This window comes from Hippoglossus hippoglossus, chromosome 11 (assembly GCF_009819705.1).
Source record: "Hippoglossus hippoglossus isolate fHipHip1 chromosome 11, fHipHip1.pri, whole genome shotgun sequence".
NCBI classification, from domain to species: domain Eukaryota; kingdom Metazoa; phylum Chordata; class Actinopteri; order Pleuronectiformes; family Pleuronectidae; genus Hippoglossus; species Hippoglossus hippoglossus.
In genome coordinates, this window is record NC_047161.1 from 12,890,823 (window position 1) to 12,915,043 (window position 24,221).

At 42.6% G+C, this 24,221-nt stretch overlaps 1 protein-coding gene and 1 long non-coding RNA gene across 2 annotated transcripts in view; both read right to left on the bottom strand.

Annotated features, from left to right (window-relative positions):
• Positions 1 to 2,610: 2,610 nt before the first annotated feature.
• LOC117770182 lies at positions 2,611 to 22,491 on the bottom strand. The gene is made up of 4 exons (XR_004615353.1): positions 22,370 to 22,491; positions 19,582 to 19,673; positions 5,624 to 5,740; positions 2,611 to 3,030 (listed from the first exon to the last, which is right to left on the bottom strand). It is a non-coding gene; the product is annotated as an uncharacterized LOC117770182 (long non-coding RNA).
• Positions 22,492 to 23,352: 861 nt separating this feature from the next.
• hoxa1a (homeobox A1a) overlaps positions 23,353 to 24,221 on the bottom strand; it is a 2,545-nt gene continuing 1,676 nt past the window's right edge. Inside the window, exon 2 of the mRNA XM_034599294.1 lies at positions 23,353 to 24,221. This exon is cut by the window's right edge and continues 194 nt beyond it. Within this exon, the coding sequence (XP_034455185.1) occupies positions 24,036 to 24,221 (186 nt within the window). The 3' untranslated portion in view covers positions 23,353 to 24,035.

Below are 24,221 nucleotides of genomic sequence, written 5' to 3' on the forward strand. Positions count from 1 at the left end.
GTACTGCTCGCAAAGCCCTGAGGGAGGCGACAGTGGTTTCAAAGTGAGCCAGTGCCTGCTACAATCTGTGCTCCATATGTCATTAAGCCCATTAGGGAAACACTAGGTTAGCATTACAGCCAGAGTACCAGCCTCTCGCTATGGGAGCAGCTGAGGGTCGACATAAAAAAGCGCCGTCTCACTTTGTCTCCTTTCCTCTCTTTGTCTGGCCGCCTGTATTAACAAGCCATTGTCTTTTTCTCACCAGCGCGCTCTCTGAACTGCATCCTCCATTTCCTCGCCTTGAGTCATTTCTCTTTCACTCAGCCCCCTTTCCCTGCATCTCGCTGTTTCACCTTCATCGGCCCTACGCGCTCCGCCACTGGGGGCAGCAGAAGAAAAGATGTCGGCTTTTTTACGAGAGCAATTAGGCAGGACTGTCTGTCAGCACAGAATAATGAGAGGATGACACTGTAAGCCTGTATCATGTTTAGAATCGTTACCACAAACATTATAATTATGTGTAAATAATGAGCAGTTGTCAAACTCAATGAAGAGAAATTTTAGCTGTGGCATTTTTATGATCTCGTCTTTGTTTCTTCAAAAGGACCGATCGCAGTTTTCCCTCCAGGAGAGCAGGAAAAACCAACGTGGCATGTTCACCTAGAGGTCAGGTGGAGGTCAGCGTGGAGTATCATGCCACCACTCAGCCCCCAGCACTCCCCTCCTCCCTCCCTCCCCTCCTTCCCTTCCTTCCCCATTCCTGTGACAAAGAGAGCCAGTTTGGTTGCCAAGGAAACAGGCTTTTTTTCCACGGCGATGTTGGAACACGTGGGAAGGGCAGGGCGGCTTTGTTTCGCCCCGCGATGAAGGATTCTCCCCATGCATGTTTAATCGCCAGACTTATAGTCCCCGAACCCGACGGCCCGAGCTCATCTACCACGGCCTGATTATGTTCAATGGAGCCTCTGACACGTCATTGCGCCAGTTTTATCACGCCGTGCAGCTCCCATCACCGCGGGCACCTTAGCTATTGTTGCTCGGCGCTCCTGATGAGTACAGCTGAGACCACAGATAGTCGGACCAAACAAGGAGGGCGCACATATGTGTCTTGTGCAGTAATTGAAACACGCCTGGTCAAATAAACACACTCACTTTACATACACAGGCTCTGAAACATACTAAATCCGCGCACAAAATCCTTTTTGTCTCCTCTCGTATCTCGGCACCCACCCACCACTGTTTGGCTTAGCACAGCAGGAGGGGGGAAAGATGGCTGATCACCATGGCAACGGTGTGTGCCGTTCTGCTACAGCTGTGATGTATGTGGTGACACTTTTGACCCGCTGGTGAACTCTATAATGCAGGAGCCGTGCAGAGTCCGGATAGACGCTGGCTTCCCTGCCTATTCCCTCAGTGTGTACCATATACGTCCTGTTAGGTTTATATGCCCTGCGCACCATGGCAACAGATTCTGACCCGAACCAGAGAGGATCAGGGCTGCATGCCTCTGTCAGGGAAGCTAAATAAAGTCTCAGCAAAGTGTGAATCAACGCTTCTCTCTGTAACAACAGGAATACCTGGTATCTGAGGCGTTACATGTTTTGTCAAAAGAGCTTTGAGCTGCAGATGTTGTAATAGTGTCATAACCAGTCTTATTGTTGATCCTTTTTATCTTTCTCAGCCATTGTACACGAAAATGTAAACATTCCACTTTAGCGGAAAAAGGCATCGCCAAATACCAAACGAGTATCTGCCACGCCGTCTGTCCTCACATTAATCGAGAGGGTAACGGCTGTCAGTCGTAAGAAGTGCGATAGGTTTCAAGGTTTGTTTGGCCCTCACGTGTCCGCTTCCGACTCACCTGTCAACTATGTATGTCCTTCATTGTCGCACAACACAACACGTCTTCAGAACCTCTGTTGGCGTGCCATTTCCACTGACATTTACAAATTATACACACTGCTTCATACATGGAGAAGGGGTCAAACGCAGACACGGCCCGAGCCCGGACGTGCGAGTGAACACACACACACACACACACAGTGCCGCTGATAGTTATTTTCCAGTGATGCACATATACACACATTTGGGTACACTTTGCATTGTTGTGTGATGAGATAGACCGATACAGAAAAGTCACGTATGCATCCCCTCCCGCCACCCTCTGCCACCACACACACATATACACAAACACATTTCACTGCCATTGCAAAAGCACGACACACAAAGACAAGGGGGGGGGGGGGGGGGGGGGGGGGTGCAACACAAAGCAATACCCACGCACACAAGATCTCCCCTCTCTCAATCAGCACTTGTCTCCTCCTGTCTGGTTGGTTTTGTAGATATGTTGCACCTCTTCTGCATTTCCACCACTAGGAGTGCTGCAGCTTTGCGAAAAAAAAAAAACAGCACTCCCAAATCTGCCACAGCTGCTGCTGCCTCACACTGAGCCGCTGTGCAGCAGAAGAAGGGGAGCTGACACCCGGTGAACGCACACAAGCAGACACCTTCTAAATCATCCACATTGACTTTTTATTTCTCCTTTTATTAAAAAACAAGTGGTTCCACATGGGACCAGACGCATTGGGAACATACATAATGTGGGACATACACAGATAATACAGACAAGTGAGTTCGCTAACTCCAAAAATATGTTTACGAAGAAAATGCGCTGCCCCTCACAATAAATCAGAATTTCAGTGGCTTAGAAGACGGCAATCAAAGAAAAAGCAAAGAGTAATGCATTCTCAGTAACAACACTGTGCACGAGCTGCTATAATTTTGAAACGGTCACATCATGTTTCTTGTGTAAACTCAGCCTCGTTTGTTGCCAAGAAAATGTTTTCTGTTGCTCGGGCAAGTGAAGAGGCAGGAATTTTCCACCTTTTCATCAAAAAAGTGAAACAAAACAAAAGCCCCCCCAAAAAAAAAAAGGGAACATTCCACGTCCTGTGGCAGCTCCTCAGTCCTGTTTGTCCAGGTCAGAGTCCGGGAGGGTCACGACCTCGAAAGATACACTGAGACCTGCCATACCACTGAGAAGTCAACCTGCGGGTCGAGAGACAGAGAGAGTGAGTGGGTGAGAGGAGAAAAGTAAAACTGTCAATGCATGACTATATAAAATAAAATGTATATTTAGCATATTTATAGTCAGATACATGCACCTAAATGACAAAGGGTGCTGTATGTACTAACTGCAAAACCTTTGAGGCAGACTTTGAGGCAGATTTGTTATTTTTGTGATTTAGGCCTATATAGTGTAGATAGAATTGGCTAAAGCAATTATCAGATTTTCTTAAAGGTTTAAAAAAATCTCATTTAGAAGAGAAAATTAAGATCATTTTTTTTATTCAAAAGTCACCTCAAATTTAAAACATGGTTCAGCTTTATTTGTCTTCTTTGCAGTAGTCTACTCTGAACTTTTACTAAATGAAATACACAAACACAGTCACACACACACATATATATATTTTACATTAGTGCTCACCCATGGTGTGCACATATGCATATATATGTCATATCCTGTATGTCCTATATATACATCTCTGGTCAGGAATATTTATATTTCATTTATTTATTAGATGTATTATTGTTTATTTTTTTTAATAGATTTTCTCATTAACTTGTCTTTATTTAGAGGCCTTGGAGGTCGGAAGAATTATTTTAAGAACTAAAACTCCCGCTGCCCCACCTGTGTCTGTGGTCTTATGTAATTATTTTATTGACTTATTTATTTGTTCCTTTCATGGTGGGATTTTAAGCAGTCATTAATGGTTTTTTTAAGGGACTTTTTAAGAGGCATTTAACACACATGGTCCCACATGCCCGTTTCCCTCATAGAACTCATTCAGAGTCCTGCGTTTAAACCTAACACTAACCTAAACCTAATTCTAACACTGATCTAAACGTAATTCTAATTCTAACACTAACCAAAACCTAATTCTAACACTAACCAAAACCTAATTCTAACACTAACCTAAACCTAAACCTAAACCTAAACCTAAACCTAATTCTAACCCTAACCCTAACCCTAACCCCAACCCAACCCTAACCCTAACCCTAATTCTAACACTAATCTAAACCTAATTCTAACCCTAACCTCAAAGCAAAACTCAACCCTTTAACAGCCCTTTAAAAACACGAGGAGCGAACAAAATCTCCTCGCGTTCCTAAAACGTCCTCACTCTGTAACGTCTACGCTGAAAATGGACCCAACAAAGATATAAGAACAAGAACCCACACAGACAAACAAACACAGATTTGCTGTTCAATGAGGGATCATCACTGACATATACAGGCTCACGTTAGGGTTTTCTATACAAATAGTGGATAGAAAGTTGATAGAAGTTGTTCACAACTCGAAACAACTTGAAGTTTCCTGTTCATTACAGAGTTTGAGTTTGTCTTAGTGAAGAGATCTGTGTTCTCTTCAGCTTTCCAAACCAGAAGGAAAAACTGGAAGCATCCTTTATGATTCCCTGTATTTCTGCATGTGCATCCCTGTCTATCTTTACATGGCCATGGTCATCATGTTTGGGGACAGGTCCTGTCACACGGCCGCCCGTCCCCTCCCCTCCTGTCCCCGCCTGTGGTCCTGCCACTGATGTTGAGCGGGTGACCTTTTCTCTCAGCTAATCCACACCAAAAAGCCCTAATTACTGCTGCCGCTCCACCAACCTCCCCTGGCCCGATAATCAATACAGCCGATTGGCCGGCGGATCACCCCGTCAGCCACCAGCGCTTGTGACTCCGTGCGTATGTGTGTGTTTCCATACAATGATATAGTGGTGGCATTTTTCATAAGAAACCGGGGCAGAGCAAGAAAAAAACAACAGCAGTGTGTGTAGTGGCTGCACATGCAACAGAAAGATAAACAGATGGTAACCGCAAAGTGGCCTTATACACACTTGTACACACACACACACACACACACACACGCATTCCTCCCTCCAACCTGAATGTTGTGACACCAGTTGACCTTATTGAGCTGCTGTTGTGTAAAGAGTCCCTGATTAGAATATCTTCCCTTTAACCTTTAGCAGAGTGACACGCCTCTCGAAATCAAAGAAATAAGCCATCGGTTTATGCAGAGAAGCAAATGTATTCTGTCGTTATTTCATTAAGCTGTGGCATTTCACCACACATCCTGATTACATTACTGGAAATGTTGCTTTTCAATAATAATACTCTCCTTTTCTCTATTTTTTTTCGTATGCGCAGGTGTGCGCTCCTGGAGATGTACGATATGATGACCTGACAGTGTAGAATGTACACTGCCCAGAGCACTCGTGCTTTTCTCACCTGTGTGTGTGTGTGTGTGATGCAACTCTGCATGTGAAAATGCCCGAGGACATTTCAAGAGCAACAAAAGGCCAGACGAAATGTTATCAGAGAGAAAAAGGAAGTTCAATTTTAGATGCAGCTGCAAGAACACAGAGCTATCTGTGAAAAGAAGTAGGCCCGGGCAATCTTTCTCTCTCGCTCTCTCCTCCTTTTCTTCCCTTTTCTTTCTCCTTCTGTCACTCTCGCTGACAGTCTTTGATTGTATTAGACAAGTTAATGAAAAGCAACACAGAAGAAACGACTGGCAGCCCTTCGCGGCAGCCTGCACCTGCCAGAGTGTACGTCTGTGTGCGCATACCTGCCAGTGTCTGTGTCTGGCTTTCTCGTGTCCTCGGGCGTGCCAGCCAGTCAACGCGATGATGAGAGAGTAAGAGAGTGATGAGAAGCTCGTCCATACCTCCAGGGTGGGGTCGTTCTGCAGACATGAAATTGTTATGAGTATAAACTGCACCAGACACTAGATGCAGTGTGAAAGCTCGGAGGGGTATGAGACTCAAACTAATGGGGAACAAAAACCCTCTATTTTGAGACCACATCATCCCAAACTGTACACAAACCAAGTGAGAACACTTAATGTAATAGTCTTTCCAAAGTTCAGGGATTACTTAATCCGATGTTTCATAATGTCACATACCAGTCCATCAACAAAGTTTAGACTACTTGAACATTTGATTGAGCTGCAGGTACTTAACGCGTCATCAGCTACTAGTCTAATTCGGCAAATTAAATGTAAACGAATTGCTTCAAAGAGATCTAAGAAACCAGCAGTCACAATTCGGCAACATACAGTATGTGATTTCATGCATACCTGTGCGTGACATGTGTCAGAGGCCAAGCCAAGTATCGTCAGAGCTGCATCCGTACTGATCAATTCAGCATCTTACGACTGGGTGTGGATGTCAGAGTGGTGCATTACTGTGTGATTCTGTATATCTCTTAAGTGTCCTTTAATTGGAGTTAATGTGCCAAAACAAATCTGCAATAAACATTCACATTTTTTAAACCTCGACAAAGGGTTTAAGTTTCCCAGGAGCATCTTAAGGAATATGGGAGCCTCAGACAAAGGAGGCCTGGGGTCCCCAACATCGCTTATGGCTTGTTAGGGGGGGTCTCTGACCGTAGTGTCGTTTCAGTCTCTTGCCCCCTCTGAGCTCGAGGCCACAGACAGTTGTCAGCTTCGCCTACCCTGTTGTAACAATCTATTTGTTATAACAATGTTTTTTCCCCAGTTGAATTGACATAAATTGTAGAAATCTTATTCTGAGGTTTCCCATTAACATCCAATTCGTCGAAAAGTTCAAATTCATTTAACAGTGGCAAAGATGCTACTGTATATCATATTTATATTATATTATTTTATTTATTTATTCTATTTATTAAATGTTCGCTCCTTTGTTCAACAGAATGTTTCTGTTCTGTCATGTTGCTACACACAGTCTCTCACTAATATTTAGTGTGACATCACAGTTGCTTTCTCAATAACAAACAGCTACACTGTGTTCGTCCATCACCGGAGGTTGCTGAGTTGACACCATCACTGTGATCTGTGGTCAGCGGCGGTTAATCTATCTGCTGTGGCTGGTGACCAGGTCAGCGTGAGTCAATAACTCGTATGAATCCACTGTGATGACATTGCAGATCCTATTTCCAAATGGGCATACATTGTCACTCTGATGTGTAATTTTGATTCTCGGTAATACAATCTGCTGTAATTAGAAAATGGTCGTTGGTGATGAAATGGACAACTCATTCAATCTCTACTTAATGGGAGGGTTCAAAACTATAACGCCACCCACCAACAGTAAGAGGGGTATTAAGTTGATTTATTGGATGCAGCAAAACATGGAAATGAGTAGCCTATGTGTTAAATGTGCAATAAATAAAATGTTTACTGTCCCACAACCTCGAGTGAACATAATATATGTGTGAAGGTTCATAGAATCAATAGCAATGACTCAACAATTGTTTTATGGATGTGAATTTCTGTCTTTCAAAGCTCATTGTCCATGAAGTCATGTGATGGAGGAACAACATGGAGGCTCCTTTGCCTTAAAACACACTGGAACACACACCTGCAGTATCTTTATTCAGGACCGTGGTGTTTCAGTGTGGAACTTAATGACTTCATGTTCAGATTATGTAATGTTTGCATGCAAAACATTAAGCTTGATCAAATATCAAACATCCCCTGCTTGAGCTTGGATTTGCTCTGCCTGTGTTCAAACTGTGCACTTGCACTCAGATATTTTAAAGCAGATAGTCTGAGCACAAGCGGAGGAAATCTAAGCACAAGCAGGGGCTATTTGAGTGCAGGGTTTGGGCATTACACGTTCTGTGTGGCCTTACACAGATGTAACCCAGTTCCCTCTCTAATCAAAAGAAAGGGTGTATGGTAACACGGCCCTGGAACTTGAAATAATCGTAGTCATTAAACAGACCATTAATCTGTAAAATCTCTTCGATTTTTTGGGTCATGTTCTCTGCCTGCAGTAGACGTCTTTGTCTAGTGGTTTCCATATGTGCAAAATCTCTACAATGAAGTCAGTGAATAAAGTGTTTTCATAACTGACAGGCATGATAGCAACAACTGGAAAAACAAGGGCCAGAATGAGGAAAACTGGAAACTTCCTTCAAACTCAAACACTAAAACCTTTCCTGCACATTGGCAATACAGCACAGGCGCACGCTGTACATGTGTCAGTGCCAGCAGCCCGTGTGCATCTATGTGCAGAATGTGCACGTGTGTGCACATATGATGGTGGACTGAAGACATGTAGCTCCACAGAGAGCTGCCCCAGTCAGCCTGGCCTGCTGAGTGAAACCCTGTGGTAATGTTTAGCTTACGGGGTGAGAAAGAAGGTGAGTGGTGGGGGGGTGGAAGTAGGGAAGAATGGCTGACAGGGTTGGGGTTCTGCGGGTGGACGAGCGAGTGAGGGGAGTGAAGAGGGTTGTGGTTGAAGGAAGGGAGGGATGGCTCATGGGGGAGTGATGGGGGAGAGGGGAGGGAAGGAAGGATGAAAGGTCCAACCGGGACGGCGCGCAGGAGAGGTCCCGCTTGGTCTTGTCAGTCAGTCGTCTCTCTCTGACACCTGAACCTCCGCTGACCGGGTCGTGACTGCCTCTCTGGCGCTGGAGATATCACTAGGGGGGGCTGACCTTTGACCCCTCACCTCCTCATCACCACCGCAGCCCTCGCCACGCCTTCTTGAGTAGCCCCCTCACTCGCTTCTCCGCCTTGATTTCTTTTCAGCGCTTTCTTCTCCACCGCTTTGCCAGCGTTGTACCCAAAGCACAAAGCTCTCCTGATCGTTTACTGATCTTTTCCTAATGTAATGACTCAGATTGATTCAGGTCTCCAAAATCCAAACAGGGTTTAAAAAAACATCCAGTGAAATATTAAATTTAAAAATAGATCTAATATATTTTGTCTTTGAAGAAAAACAAATTTCTCACCATATGATTTCACACTTTAGTGAGCGTAAAGCCATGTTCAGACAGGCGTACACAGCAAAGGCATTGATTTCATGGAGGATTTTGGTTCGCACAACCACAGGTAATTGTGATTACCCACAGGGAAATCATACTATCAGGTGACTGTGTTGGAAATATAACACATGAGCAAAGCAGAGTTTGAGATTAGTTGTTTGACGTTGTGGGAAAATATTTGCTTTTTTGATGAGAGATAGATAAGAAGATCAATAATACAACAGGTAAAGCTCCAGCCTGGCTTGGTCAAGAGCACTTCCTCAGCTCATTAAAGCTCATTAATTAACCCATTATATCTTGTTCGTTTACAAACACGACAAAGTCATTGTGGTTTCACACGGGGCCTATGTGGTGGAACAAAGGACTGACAACCACACTGCAGGCCAAGCAATTGTCTGGTGCATTACCCCCCTCAGAAGAAAGTTGACCACTGAGTGACCTCAGTATAACTCGGAACAACCCCAACTGAACAATTTTATGGTTGTTACAACGTTGTAAAATCCTTTCTTATAGTATATCAAAAAGCTGTGTAGTCTTTTAGTGTCTTATAAACTTGTAAACTAATGGATTGGATCTCATGAGCCTCCAGGATGGTGTTTCATCCTCTTAGCAGCAACATGTTCTTTGGCGACATACGTTTTTGTTTTAAAACAACCTTTTAAAAGTAAAATGACCTGCGTCCACACAAGCGTTTTAGCTCTGCGTCAGTAATAAAGACTGTCCTTGCTAACCTGGCAGAAAACATATCATGTGACCATCCATGTATAACGGGGACGATGTTGTTAGCTGTTACTGACAGTGTTTACAACATTTTGCATTCAAAGCTGGTCGTCGAGTCGTGACAGATAAGAACCAGTTCCCCAGCTTCTCCGTTATTTCCCGTCCAGACGACATCGCAGTGGAGATTGAAAGCTATAACGGGGCGAGGAGCGTTTCCAAACTTCATCGTTTCATGCGCTCAAAAAAACTCCAGAGTAGTTTGGATGGCAGGCATAAACTTATCAGCAGTGATGGGTTTTAAAAATAAAATATTTAATATAGAAATAGCCGTAGTCTGAACACCACTTATGCCAAACAGCACAGTGCAGGAATTCCCACTTCTTACATTTTATTAGGTAATTATACATTTTGACAATATAAACACACATATTATATGAATATGCGCCCTCACATTTATACGCATTTCCCCCTATGTGCAGTGAGCTACATACACACTCTGAACTGCAGCCTTTTTAGACGGTGAGCTTACCCAGTCAGGACGAGACAGCATGCAGACACACACACACACATCCCTGGAGAGTCAGATCTAATCCCAGGTTTACATTGTTAGGACAACAGGGATAATCCTGCTAACAGGGTGTTTATCTAGAAGCTGCTACCACTGAATCCCCAACACACACAGTATTGACCCAGAGAGAAAAATAGAAAAAAAGGGGCGAGGAGGTAAAGGCGAGAGAATGAGAGTGAGACAGGACAACTATGAAAAGTGATGAAAGAAAAGAGATGAGATAACAGGAAATAAGTGGAAATGACGGTAAAATGTTGGAGGAACCGTACAGATATAGAGAGGGATGGAGGAAAGTGTCCGTGCTGTCAGGTTTATACACATGACACTGTGATGACATGGATAATCAGTGCAGGAGTGGACACAGCCAGTCCCTCAGGACCACACACACACACACACACACACACACACACACACCAAAGACCATATAATCCTGCATTTAAGACAGCAAACACGGATGCATAAACAGAACACATGTCAATACAATGAGCTAATAAGGGTTGACTGTGGTTAAACATTTGAACGTAAGGAAAACGTGTTGCGCACATTTAGAAGAACAAAGTTAACTTTAAAGTGATGATCTATATCTTTATATTCATTGAAAAAGCATTTGCTTTGCTACTAAGTGTTCGGTGTTGTTTTTGTACCTGTGTAATCTGGTGACTTGTATCCCTTGGCTGAGGCAGATAGCGCACGACACATCATTTAAACAAAAGATAAGTAAATTAGTAGGCGACTCTAGCACTGGACACTCCTGAGGTCAGAGCCCACTCTCACTCCTGACGTGTCCCCTTGTGTCTCTGCTTCAGTGCCGCTTGACATAAACCTGCCATGAGCTGGTTCCCATATTAAGTCATAGATGCTGCAGAAGATGCAGGAACTAGTATTTGCACAACCGAATGTTCAGTTTTAATGTGGCAGAATAGGCTCAGCTCCTGAGGGTGCTCGCTAATTAATGCAATCAGAACAGGCATTCCGGCTGGAGCGCTATATGTAGCAGAGGCAAGCAGACACATACAGTCGCACCCCAATACTATGTGACTATGAGACACATAGTCCTTCCAGCTAATCTAATCTAGCACCGACCCTGAAGTTTGATATGGATGTAAATTGGCATTCCTGGTAAATTGGCAAGTTTCTGTGGGTATATAAATGAAGGCATCATGTACATCTGACGTTGTGGTGATGCCAACAAAGCTGGTTTTGTGGTATCATCCTCTTCTCCAAAATGATTCCACAGGTTTCCTTTTTGCAATAGACACCATTTGTAGATCTGTGACAATGTTTGCTAGTTTCATTTTTTCTTTTCTTTGAGTTAGCTGACTGCCTTTGAGAATGCAGTTGTGTTTGTGTTGGCTTTGTAAAAAGAGTTAAAAATCGTTTGACCATTAGTAGAGAAAATTGTGGCCTTCTCCCCTAATTTTAAACGTTTGCGTCAATGCAGCTGGTCTTTCATATGAATACAAGAGAAAGAAAATGACTTGTGAACACTCAGCCATACTGCACACCAACAGAAGTCACACAGCACCACAGGTTCATGCCTACACACCAACCAGGGACTCTAAGTTGAGTGGCTAACTGCCCCAATATCTGATGCTGCCTGTCGGAATATTGCATTGGGTGGCGTTAACTTCATGTTGGGGGGAGGCTGCAGGGGAGGGAATGGGGGATGAGGGTGTATTGGCAGGATGGCTACAGGCTTTAGCATGCGTGTCAGGGCCGGGGGACGCTCCCTGAGCCAAATGCCAGTCTATAGATCGCAGAGGGGACTAAAGATCACATCATCGTCCACCCGGACACGGGTGACACCAGACAGCGGACGTGGGAGAGAGGGAGGGCCGAATGATCCCTGCCAGGACGAGCCGTTATAGACAGCCGCTGTCATTACAGGGGCAAGCGTGCACGAGTGTGAGTGCACGGGCGCGTGCACACGCACAAACACACACACGTACACGAGGCGTGACGACGACGTTATAGACAAGCGCTGTCATTAGAGGAGTCTCTGTGGAGCTCAGATGATACGGAGGATGGGGGAGGAGGAGGTGTTGACGAGGGTGACTGTCCAGCTGTCTGCAGGTGAGCATGTGGTGTTGGAGAGGTCAGCTCTATTTAACACACACACACACACACACACACACACACACACAATGGACAGACTTAAAGCTCCTGCACTCTTGCTATTACTTCTCCTTTGCTGGAGGAGTTAGAAAACTATTGCAGGTTTCTGGAGAGCTTTTTTTCTTTTCAACCATTAATCAGAAACCTCATATTTACATTTTAGCCCAACCAAATTCATTGCTATTTACTGGATCAAGTAGCCTAGCTCCTCCCTAAATCAGGAAAATAAATTCATGCAATTTTTCTAAATCGGGGGCCATAAAGGGGCCACTATTTACACAGAGGGGCCAATTACAAGTCCAACATCCGTGCACAGTTCCTGATTCAGAAAGGTGCATATTTAAGTCTTTCCTTGTTTGCTGTTAGCTCTAACAGTAAACAAGGAACGTAAATAGCTTTGAGCAAAGCCACACATCACAATAAAAACAAATGAAATGGGTCCTTGTTCAAGCACCTGCTTCAATTCGATTACTAATGAAATAAAAATTACTCGTATTAGTTTATTTTAAATTTCAGTTTGATGTGAAAAAATCATCTGCACAGATGTTAAGATTAAAGTTGGCTGATGTTCTGGACATGAATAAAATGATTAACTCAATGAATTTAATTATTATTAACTTTCCTGTTGTTTCCAACCTCCGATCTGTTGCTAGGTTACTGCAATAAGAGTCGGGATGAGTCTCATTTTAGTTTGGCCTTATACACGTCCTCTGAAGGAGGGTTGTGATTTCTGATAATAAGAAGAAATAACAAGGGCACACATATGGGGCTTTCACACTGGGACCTTGCAGGTGTAACTGACAAAAACATTCAATATAAAGATCACAGTCAGTTTCCTGCACTGTCTCTGATGTTACCAGGTGAAAGTGGGCGTGGGAACGTAAACTTGTTTTGCTTTGATCAGATTCGTTGCTACTTGACACAAATGTCACCCTTGAGCACAAAGTGAGAACTGTAGCCTCGGATCCAGTGCTGACAGCTCATATTAGCTTCTCACATAAGTGAGTGGCATCAGCATTTCATGCAGGTGCTGTCTCTATCATCGGATTAACACTCCTCCATACATATCTGTCAGGAATTAGAAAATTCTTCAACAGGAAAGTACAAAAAAATTCCGTAACCGCACGCTATGAAAAAGGATGTGGAAAATCAAAGCAAAGACAGACATAGACAAAAAAAAATTATCTTGTTGAATAGATTCAAGGGCGAACTGTGAGGTAAGGATAAAGTGAATGAATGGGGATATTGCCAACACAGTAACTGCAGTAAGTGTCTCTCCATCAAAGTACGGCACAGTCATGCTTTCTGGCACCGTTGATGAAGTAGCTGGAGGAGGAAGAAGCAGAGAGGAATGGTGGGAGATTTTCTATTTAAGATGCAAGTGGGCCGGTGCATAATAGTTTAAGAGCATGTCAGCCAGTTATTGATGATTTCTGAACATGAGGGGGGGGGGGGGGGGTATTTATTTATTGTACATTTCATTGATCATTCATGTTTGAAAACAGCTATGGAAAATACCTTCAACAGTCTCACACACACCACTAGTCAGAAACACAGACTGGTACATTACCTACAGGGAAACTGTGCAAATACTGAAACCACAAGTAAATACACACGCACTTCAAGTCCTGCACAGCGGAGGTGCAGTTACAACAGAACAGAAAGATCAAGAGTGAAAATCATTCTGCAGATTATTGACATTGCTCAGTGATTATGAGCTAATGGTGTTTATTTTAAGTTTAACATCCTGATTTCATAACTCCAATATTAATGGAAATACTTGCAGCACATATTGACTTGACCTTTGTAATTATACTAGCATGTTCCTTTTTTTAAATTTAAGTCGTGTGCAGTTTGCAGCATTTCTGTACGTGTTTGTTAGTTTGTCTTTTATTTTAAGTTGTAACAACTCTTACAAAGAAGTCATGTTTGTTGATTGGCCAGTGTGTTTGTTTGTTTGTTTGTCAGCAGGATTATGCAAAAAATTACTTTATGAATTTTCACCAAAACTTGGTGAATTGGTGAATATAGTGGGTCAAAAAAAGAACACACTATAATTTGGGGCAGGTCTGGACAAAGGGAAGGATCCAGAAATATTTTGTTACTTTCCTCAACATTGTGACCCAGGATTTTTCCAAAGGGAATAAGTCATGGAACTTGATGAAAGAGGCATAAGGGGACTGATATTTATGAGTGTGTGGAGTTTAGTTTGGCTTGATTAAATTTAAGGGGATCGTTGGCCCTTGGCAGCGGTTTGTGCTCCACTAGTTCTCTGTATTCCATTCAATTACATTTTATTTGTATAGCGACAAATCACACATACATTATCTCAAGGCACTTTACATAGTATGTTCGAGACATTGCGTTATTATAGAGAAACCCACCAGTTCCCTCAATGAGCAAGAACTTGGAGAGAAAAACTTACTTTTCTATGCAACTTACATGTTTTCAATGCTTCAAAGATGCTGATGTTATTGTTTACATATTTGTTTGTGTTTTCTTAAACTGCAGTGTATGGAGCTCATATGCACCATAATAATTATAACATGGAGCTACATTCAAAGTATATAAGATTGAATTAAACGGGGGAAAAACTAAATCTTCAAATACATCAGAATGTTGCTGCAGAGGTTTCTTGGAAAGGCAGAATTCTTTTATCTGATCATTTTTAGAGTATTTTTTAGAGTATTGTATTATTTTTTTTCTGATGCACCTTGTAAACATAAATGTGAAATGTGACATAAATCAGGTTTTGTAACCGTCAGCACTTTATGATGCTTTCCGGAAACGAGGCCTGTGTTCACCTGGTGCGGAAACACGACAGGAACGCCGAAAGAAAACAAAAACAGGGAAAACTTCTTTTACAAGATCACGGTTTACGTAGGGATGATGTTTTATGATGGCCACTGATAGTCTGTCAGCATCTCAACTCCAACAGAGCATGTGATAAGAAGCTTTTATCTGTCCATGTTTACACAGCCATAAACACACAGGATCTCGCAGATTTAACTGTGAATCAATTTGTCTTGCTAAGCTCACTGTTACGAGGGTTGCAGATTGAAATCTGGACCGCTCTCTGCCTGAAGGGGACAGGCAGCCTATCAGTGCATAGTTTCACTCTGCCTCTCAGACTCCCACAGTGTGATGCGCTTCGGGGCGCAAACAAACGAGAGGCTTAGAGTTACACTAAGCCTCATATCTGTCACTGAAACATCTCTGTCATTCTTTACAATAACAAGCTGCTGTATTAACACTGCCTATTTTAACGTCCATGCTGGCTTTGCAGCTGTTTGTGTATTTTATCGTATTTAAAATGCACTTATGCAGTCGAGTATTTGTCATCTGTGAAATTGACGTTGCTTCAGAGAAGGCCGGGCTCAAAAATGTTGAAATTTGTGCATTTAAATAAACGCTACTTGACATCAGAAATGTTCTAACACTTCAGTTGAGCTACTTAATAAATCTAGAAAAGTGCCACAATCGTGTCAAACTATCTGAACTTCCTCATCTGACCTGGTCAGCGAACTCACGTCAGCAGCCATCAAAGAGGTCGAGCGCTCAATTTTGTATCAGTTCCCGCACAAATTGCTTCCCTGATCCCTCCCAGATTGTGTTTCAGTTCGGTCTCCTGACACAACGCACGTGAGCACCATTGCTCATTCTTCTGGGGAGCGCTGACAGGTAAAAATGGCGACAGGTGAGCTCAAGCACACCGACAAACGCTGTACGTCGCCCCCGGGCAGAATCCACCGCCCACACATCTCCTGACTCTTCCTGGACGTGGAAGCGTTTAATCTGAGGTGCAGAAACCCCTTCTTCTGCCCCACAGCTGTGGGTGTAGGCGTCTGTGTGTAAAAGTAAGAACTGTGGTCCTGTGTTTCTTTTTTGTGATATGTAGGCAATTATCTCCCTGGGGCCGTTTTAACACTTGCTACTTCACCTGTCTAGTTACTTATGAGACCAAAGGCTCAGGTCTTTGGTATCAAAGGTTTGGCTCAGGCCCTTATTGACAAGCACTCAGGAAGATGGCTGTTGGGTGAGCTGCTGGCCGTGCTGTTAAGTGTTTGGGATTATGTTCTGGCTTTGTGTGTTAATCTTACATCTTTGGTTCTGATGATTTAAGTTACACTGGCTCCCAAGACAAGGACAATGTATATATTTTCTGAGACTATAGTTAGATACACATTTATTTACATTGTTTACACATTGTTTGCCAAAGATTGCTAAAGTTATTTTACATCTTCAAGTTATTTTACTCAATTATTCTATTTGTGACGTAACATGTTGCAGGCTACCAGAATATACTGTATGGGATTACAATTTGAAATTGATTAGATTACAGTTACCTATCCAAGCAATGCTTTGTTACTATAATTGCAGGATCAAATTGTCTGCTGTCTAGTGGGTTATTGTATAGGGTTCTTTTTTTTTTTGTGTTACATTTTGGGAAGCATTCAGTTGAGGACAGGACACCCCTGGACAGCTACATGCAGTCAGTCACACAGGTTATAATACAATGATATTTTATAGTCAAATAATGCCTTATACAAGGTCTGTATGTCTGTCTGTCTGTCTGTCTGTCTGTCTTGGTGTGAACAGATGTTGTCACAGCGATTGTGTCACAACCATGTAAGATAAAGTTATAAGATTGTACAGTTGTGAGATAGTGGAGATCTAGATAAAGGCTGAGTTTGAAGATGGGTGTTCAAGATCACGTATTATTGACAACTTACTGGTCAAAACTGTCCCATCACAATCTGACAATCCCACCAGCCACATGTTGATGTTGCATCTTCGAACTCAACTACACACGTAAAGTTTCCCAACTCTTAGACAGTAGTGATGCTATTGCTGTGACGACAAAGGTCAACAATCAGACAGACAGACAATACTCAGATCCCTGCCAGTGGCAGTTCCCACTATTGTACACAAACACATAATCACACACAGACACACAAGGTGAAAACATCAGCCACGCTGTCAAACTTGCCCATCACTGCTGAAGATAGGCCACACATATGAGAGAGAATTACTCACACGGTGCTTTTTAAACGAGACATTATTCATTAATTTGTAAAAAACATTTGATTTTATCAGGATTGAGGATCCTGAGATCCTGGAAGATCGACTGAGTGTATGAGGTCTCAAATTAAATTTGTTTTGATCTTTGCTTGTTGTTAAGTAACCCTTACCTGCAAGAAATATTAAAACGCCATGAGCACTGTAATTGTTCTTGATTATAGTATTTAAAAATGTGTTTGTTGTTAATGGAGTTTCATTTTATCCAGATATAGAGAAGGAAAACATGGAATTTCTTATTAAAGACAAATATACTTCCTAATGCCTGATTGAGATAAAACACAGGGTTTAGCAAAATTAAACTTTTCTTTTGCACAACTTGAACATTGAGTTGCAAATATTTTATAATACATTTTTCATTTCACTAATATAAACATCTTTATAAATCATTCTTGTTGATGATTATGATAAATATAAATTAAAATATTCAGATTTTCTTCTAGGCGTCTTTGTTCGTGCCTGTCATTTACTCATGCAAAACTCTTCTAACACATACGGTTTGAACCTGCCAGAGGTTCCATGGTGTTTTTTCCTGTCAGGGGTGTGTGTGTGTGTGTGTGTGTGTGTGTGTGTGTGTGTGTGTGTGTGTGTGTGTGTGTGTGTGTGTGTGTGTGTGTGTGTGTGCCTGTGTGTGTGTGTGTGTGCCTGTGTGTGTGTGTGTGTGCCTGTGTGTGTGCGAGAGAGAGAGAAAGAGAGAGGATGAACAGCCTGTCTGTCAGGTGTTGGTACTCACATTAGTCACGTAAAAAACAAAGGATTCTGGGAAGTGACAATGGCCAACACAAAGAGCATCCAGACTCCACTCAGTGTCACCCGATCTCTTCTCCGTGTGTGTGTGGGTAGATAAGTGTGTGTGGGTGTCTGTGGGTGTGTATGTGTGTGTGTGTGGTGGGGGGCTTCTTTCTTTAGGGGGTGACGGCGCCTCATTGGCTGCCAGGCTGGGGTCAAGCTGAGGTCAGGACGTGTTTGATGGATGGATCTCTGTCTCTAGACCACGGCCCTTCTCCCATGCAGTCGTCTCTCCTCCTCTGGGCCTCAGAGCTGCTAAAGCGTCCCGGCTGTGCTCTCCCCTCCTCTCCTCACATCTCTTTGTGCTTGCGCCACTCTGCCGAGTATAGGACTGCTTCAGCTGACAAACATGGAGCTCAAAGAAAACTGCAGACAACTCTCTGAGGTGAGTTCTGTTGCGTAGTCGTGGACGAACCACACTCCAGTCAGCCTCTAACCTCCACCACTTAACCCCCTCTTCCTCTTACCTATCTCACATCCCAGCTACCATCGTCTAACCAGCATCACAGACATACGCAGAAGCAGCAGGACAGACCGCCACTGACCACATGATGTCACCTCTCCTCTCCTTCCCCTCCTTCTCTTCCTCCATCATACTGTCAATCCCCTCCATCGGCACCGTCCCTTTATCGGCACATGGAGATGCACATCTGTCGATGCAGGAATTCATTTTGGCTGCCAATCACAACAGGCCAGTGGTCAATGAGCACAGACGTGCCAATACCTCAACGACCCTGATGAGTGACTTCTGTCCGTCTGCCTCTTTAGGCTGCCAGAACTTTCAGTCTGCTGCTGAGACTCAGTCGGACTTAGAGAAGAAACTGTTTTTCTCCCTCTCTTGTTCCAATAAGGAAGAACCATGGCTGATCATAAACAAACCACTACTGGGATGTGTGTGTAAGGACGTAGTTGGATCAATGCACGTGTCCCTGCGGAGGCCTCCACTGATATTTTAGCTCCTATCTCTGCACCTTCCATTTGCATAATGTCCCAGGATTTCTCTATTACAATGGAGAAATGAGGCTGAACCATAAAAGCTTTGGTCAATAAGGTTTGATGGAATTGCCAAATGGATATTTACCATGGGTGGTGCAGTGAAATTGCCTTCTGAGCTTGTGTGCTTCCTCCATTTTCCTCTTACTTAATAATTCTGTTGGGAGTTTATAGTCCTTCCCTTTGTCTTTTGCACACACACGCACACAAATAAGCCTCAGGGGAAAAAATGAAAACATAAAACGTATAGGTGAGACTTCAGGGGATGAGACCTCGGTGTGACACGGCCGCGCTGACAGCTTCTGAAATCTATTTCCTCTCCGTTTCTCTCACTGCACTGTGAGCCACTGCATACATGTGCAAACTCTTCTCTGACCTTATAGTATCCCCAAGCACTTGTATTTGCATTTGATTGCCAACAACCTGCAGCACAAATAATTTTGTTCTGCGTATATATCCCTGCATCTGTGTGAAAGTGTGTGTATATGTGGATTCCAGATAAATACCTGTACCTTTTCAGCTGGTGGCCTGTGAATCATGGTGTCATCCCCCGTTTCCTCTTCCTGTCTCACAAATCATCTCGCTGCAGCCACTGATGCTGTTGGAGAAAATGTGTCACATTATGTTTTATATTGCGAGCTGCTTATTTTTTTGTAATCCTTATATTCAGTCTCGAGGAGCCCGTGTATCATTTTACATCTTCTGAGGATTCCCAAAGTTTTTGGTCATTTAGCCCAGACAGAAAACTTAAGCTTTGACCATTTGAAGCATGTTGTTCTTCTCCTTTATGAAGTTTGAGAGCAAAGATATTTGAGGGGATGAAATGGTCATAAACATCATATTACTGTTAGAATAAACACATTTAGAAAGCTTTGTTTCATTTGTTGATGTTATTGATATTATTACTTTATTATAATGTAGAAATGACAAATGTTAACATAAGCAAATATAGATTAAGTTTATTATCTCTTAAGATTATTAGTATTACCATTATTATTTTTGGATTTGTAATGCTTGAAAAATGAAAAACCTATTCTATATAATGAAACCAGGTCTAAAAATATAGATATGCAAAGAAATACAAATAATAAACAAAAATTAGATTAAAAAAATTACAAGTTATAAAATTATATATATATAAATGTGTGTGTGTGTGTGTGTGTGTGTGTGTGTGTGTGTGTGTGTGTGTGTGTGTGTGTGTGTGTTAAAATGTATCCAATTCTCAATTTGGTAAATAACTTTAAGCAAGCTCATACAAATGATTACAATTTTTAAGTAAACATGCGTAACAATTTAAATGTTGTTCTACATTCCTCCAGTTCTTCAGGGTGATATTCAACTTAAATTACAAGTTAATGTATTGTTAATGTAATGTTAATGTATTTAAAATATACATTCACTGTTTACCTTCGTTTCTGAAGAAAAGTGTAATAACTATTTCATTTTCTATTTTATAGATTAGAATTAAGGGGATCGGTGTCGAAAAATAGTTTCCTCCATGTGTGCCAGGCCTGTTCCAATCACCATGGCACAAATGTGTGGCTGGCACCAGGCGCATCAAGGACGCACAGATGAAATCCTCATCTAATTTCCGCGTCACCTTCTTAAAGTCGAGAGCTTTAAACGTCCGTCCTTCTTTTCACAAAGCCCTAATGGTTTGTGTCAAACATCTGTCATCGTCCGTGTGTTTATTTGAGGGCCTTAATGGGAACCATCAGCCGCGCACGCAGGGCCAGACTCTCGGTACAGGGACAAGAAACCGCGTCCAAATTTCACAAGGCTGAGGTCATTTCAGCGTTCAGCGCCGAGTGTGGACGTGTCTTGATCAAACCGTCCTCATGGGGCTGGACTCTGTGGCTGCTTGTTTGTCCAGAGCGGGTCTGTAAACTGGCGATCAGGTTTGGGTGGCGCTGGGACAACAAACTCCAAGTGTGACCGAGGGCTGACCCCGGGCTTTTTCTTTTGAGGATCAGCTGCGTTTCGAATTCCAGTGTGTGGCTACTGCGAAGCGCACAGGGGCCTGAGAGAGGACTGTGGAGAACAAACTTCCTAAGAATTGTTGTTAAAGGGTTTATTCAAAGAGGTAAACGAATAAAGCTTTTAATATATTGGAATATAGTTTATCCAATCATACACACCGATTAACTAACGTTTTAATGAAATACGTAAGGAGGGGAAAATATTATTCACCGTGACAATATTTAACATCTAAAATCTTGCCCAGATTAGACACAAACAGATTTTTATTCTCGAGTTCGTGGCCAAACTTTTGTCAGTCCTTGTTGCACAGAGAGGAATTTGTAATTACAGCCAAAATAGTGGTACACCAGATGTGTTGATTTAGAGGGACAGCTGTGGAAATATTTCAATTTGGCTGCCGATTGACATTTCGTCTGTAATCCAACTCGTGAAAAGGTTATTATATAATATAAATATCCCATATAAATATGCAGATTATAAAATGAATCATTTCCAACCCCGCTTTGATATTTTTTGAGGTTCGATGAAAACTAATTAGTCACAAAACAAAATGAAACTACAAGTTGTAAACATTTTTGTAAAATGTTCCGAAACCCTTTGTCTGAATTATAAATCAGTCAAATTACAACAGCAATTTAAATGATGTTTTCTTCGATTCAAAATATAATGTTAGTTTAGAATTACTTTAGTTATTTTCATTCAGTTGTGCTATATAGTCGGTAAATCCTCAATCTATCAGTTTAAACTTCATCAGTATTTCTACAGTAATAATTTTAAAACATGTTAAATTATTTTATAAAAAGCAGGAATGCTGACTTGATCGAGTACTAACTAATTATTTTTTGTTTGCCTTAAAACACTTAAAACATGGTTACATGGTAAAATGGTTACAATTCAATTTAATAGCTTACATTAACAATGATTTAAAATACGACCAAGCTTTTGTTTAAAATCAAGATCAAAGTAGGCCTACTTTCATTACAAAAATAAAATATTTCGGTTTTCGTACCAATAGAAGAAATAAACGTCATTATTTTATCTTTCTCTGTGAATACGAGATTTTCTATCACCTCATTCTCATCCAGATTTTTCTGACAAACACATTCAGGCTCCCGCACAACGGCTCATCCTTCTCTATTTACACCGAAACAACACAATGAGGGTCTGTGCTGTTTCACTACCAACCTCGTTAGAGGTGCGGCCTTTGTCCTGAAAGCAGAAAAAACACGTGGTACGCCACGTTAACAGTGTCGAAAATAAAGTGACCAGACATTTGATTAATATAAACAAAAACGACTTTCCATTTAAACTTACACTCATTGCTCTCCCTGCAGCGAATTACACAGAGCGCTGCAGCTCCGTGGCTCCACAGCTCCAACACAGCAGCTCCTGCAGGTAGATGCCAGGTAAAAGGTGAACGTCGCTCATTAATCACGCGTCTTTCTGCCCTTTTATGGCAGGATGGACTCGCATCCTGCACACCAGGAATTAAAATAGCAACAGAAGCAGGAAACGCCTTTTTCTTTGGTTTGAAAATGGAGCAGGGGGATGCAGGTAAAGTTGAAAGTGGCAGACAAAATAGAATTTCAATTTCAGAGTCTGGCTTATAGGCACAATTGTTAGATTTTATGAAATTGCATCTATATAAAAACATACATCTTTAAAGACAAATAACTGCTCTTATTAAAGTGTTGGTTGGTGTAGCTGTGACAGGCGGTGCTGCAAGTTTTCACTGTTCTTCATGTCATCAGGTGGCGGTGAGGACACCTACATGTAACTTGGGGGAACTGAGGAGTTTACGCTGACAGGGCCAGTGCCCCCCCATCCTTGTCGATAGCCTAACCTCGATGTTTAATCAATACGAGATTCTTTTTTGTCCCCTCAATAAGCCGAGGGCTCGATGAGGTTGTCATCTCAAATGACGCGCCCTCATCTCCTCCGTGGATAAACATGCTGTTTTTTTATGCCAATAACGCTTTACCCCAGGGACGGGAGCGCGCGTGGCCGCATACATTGAGGGACTCTGTGATGCCTGGATGAGACAACGTGCTGCTCCTGGATCGGTGAAGCCACGGAGAGAGCCCCCTGCAATGGGTGGATATAAGTGGAGGATGTGCGTCAAATTAATCTGAAAAGTCTGTCTGCTTCTGTCTCTCCAAAGACCGTTCCCCTCAGCAACGACACAAGAAGAGTTTATTTAGAGGTAAACGCACTTTAATACTCATGATTGACCCGTAAACGTCTCTCTGGACAAACCACTTTGCATGTGATCCACTGGATTAAATAGACAACAGATACAAGCCTGGGACATACATGGCCAGAATGCCCGATTCCCCCGACTGATAAAACTCAGCGTCCCGCTAATAACACATGAAAGCATTACGCATCATGCAAATCTCACACAATTAGACATTCAGACAGTCGCGACACACAGACTCACAGGCCTGGAACACAGAAGTGACAGTGATTAAGGAGCTACGATAACAATGCACTCTATAACGATTCATTAACGAGGTCATCTCGTTGATTGTGTGATGCCTAATTGACGACATCCAGTGCAATCAGCCTGGCCGTGGCCATGACGCACAACTTTGGCACATGTGAGGTATTTGTTTGTGTGTGCGTCTTTGTGACTTAACATCGGTCCATTCAGCAGCACAAGTCCGAGGCCAGAGAAGGGAAGGTGCTGGATATCTTTTGGCACCGCCATAGTCTAATTTCAAAAGTAAGTGGACACATTTGAAAGCTACATTTGCTTGGACAGCAATTTTCTTGTTTTGCCGAACAAAATATACAATATAAAACAAATCTATGACCAAGGAATTGTTCATATCATTGTCCAAAGTTCCAAATAGTGCAGTAAGTTATTCTGGAGGTACATCTAAGTTATCCATCAAGCTGAACTTTGGCTTTGATACACTGGACACGAGCTTCGGTATGTACAGGCCGCCTGTGGCCCAAAGAGGTAAAGAGGCAGGTGTTAATTGGAAGAGTAAGGATCGGCCCCCGTGGATGACAGCGTGGAGGATGTGGGAGAAGGAGTAGACGGGGCTGAGATAGACTTTTCAGATGTAGCATCGTCCGTTTTCTCTTGATTGCTCTCTCCCGGCTCGGAGGCTGAGGCTTTGGCCGGCAGCAGCCCCTCCTTCTCCCGCTTCTTCTGCTT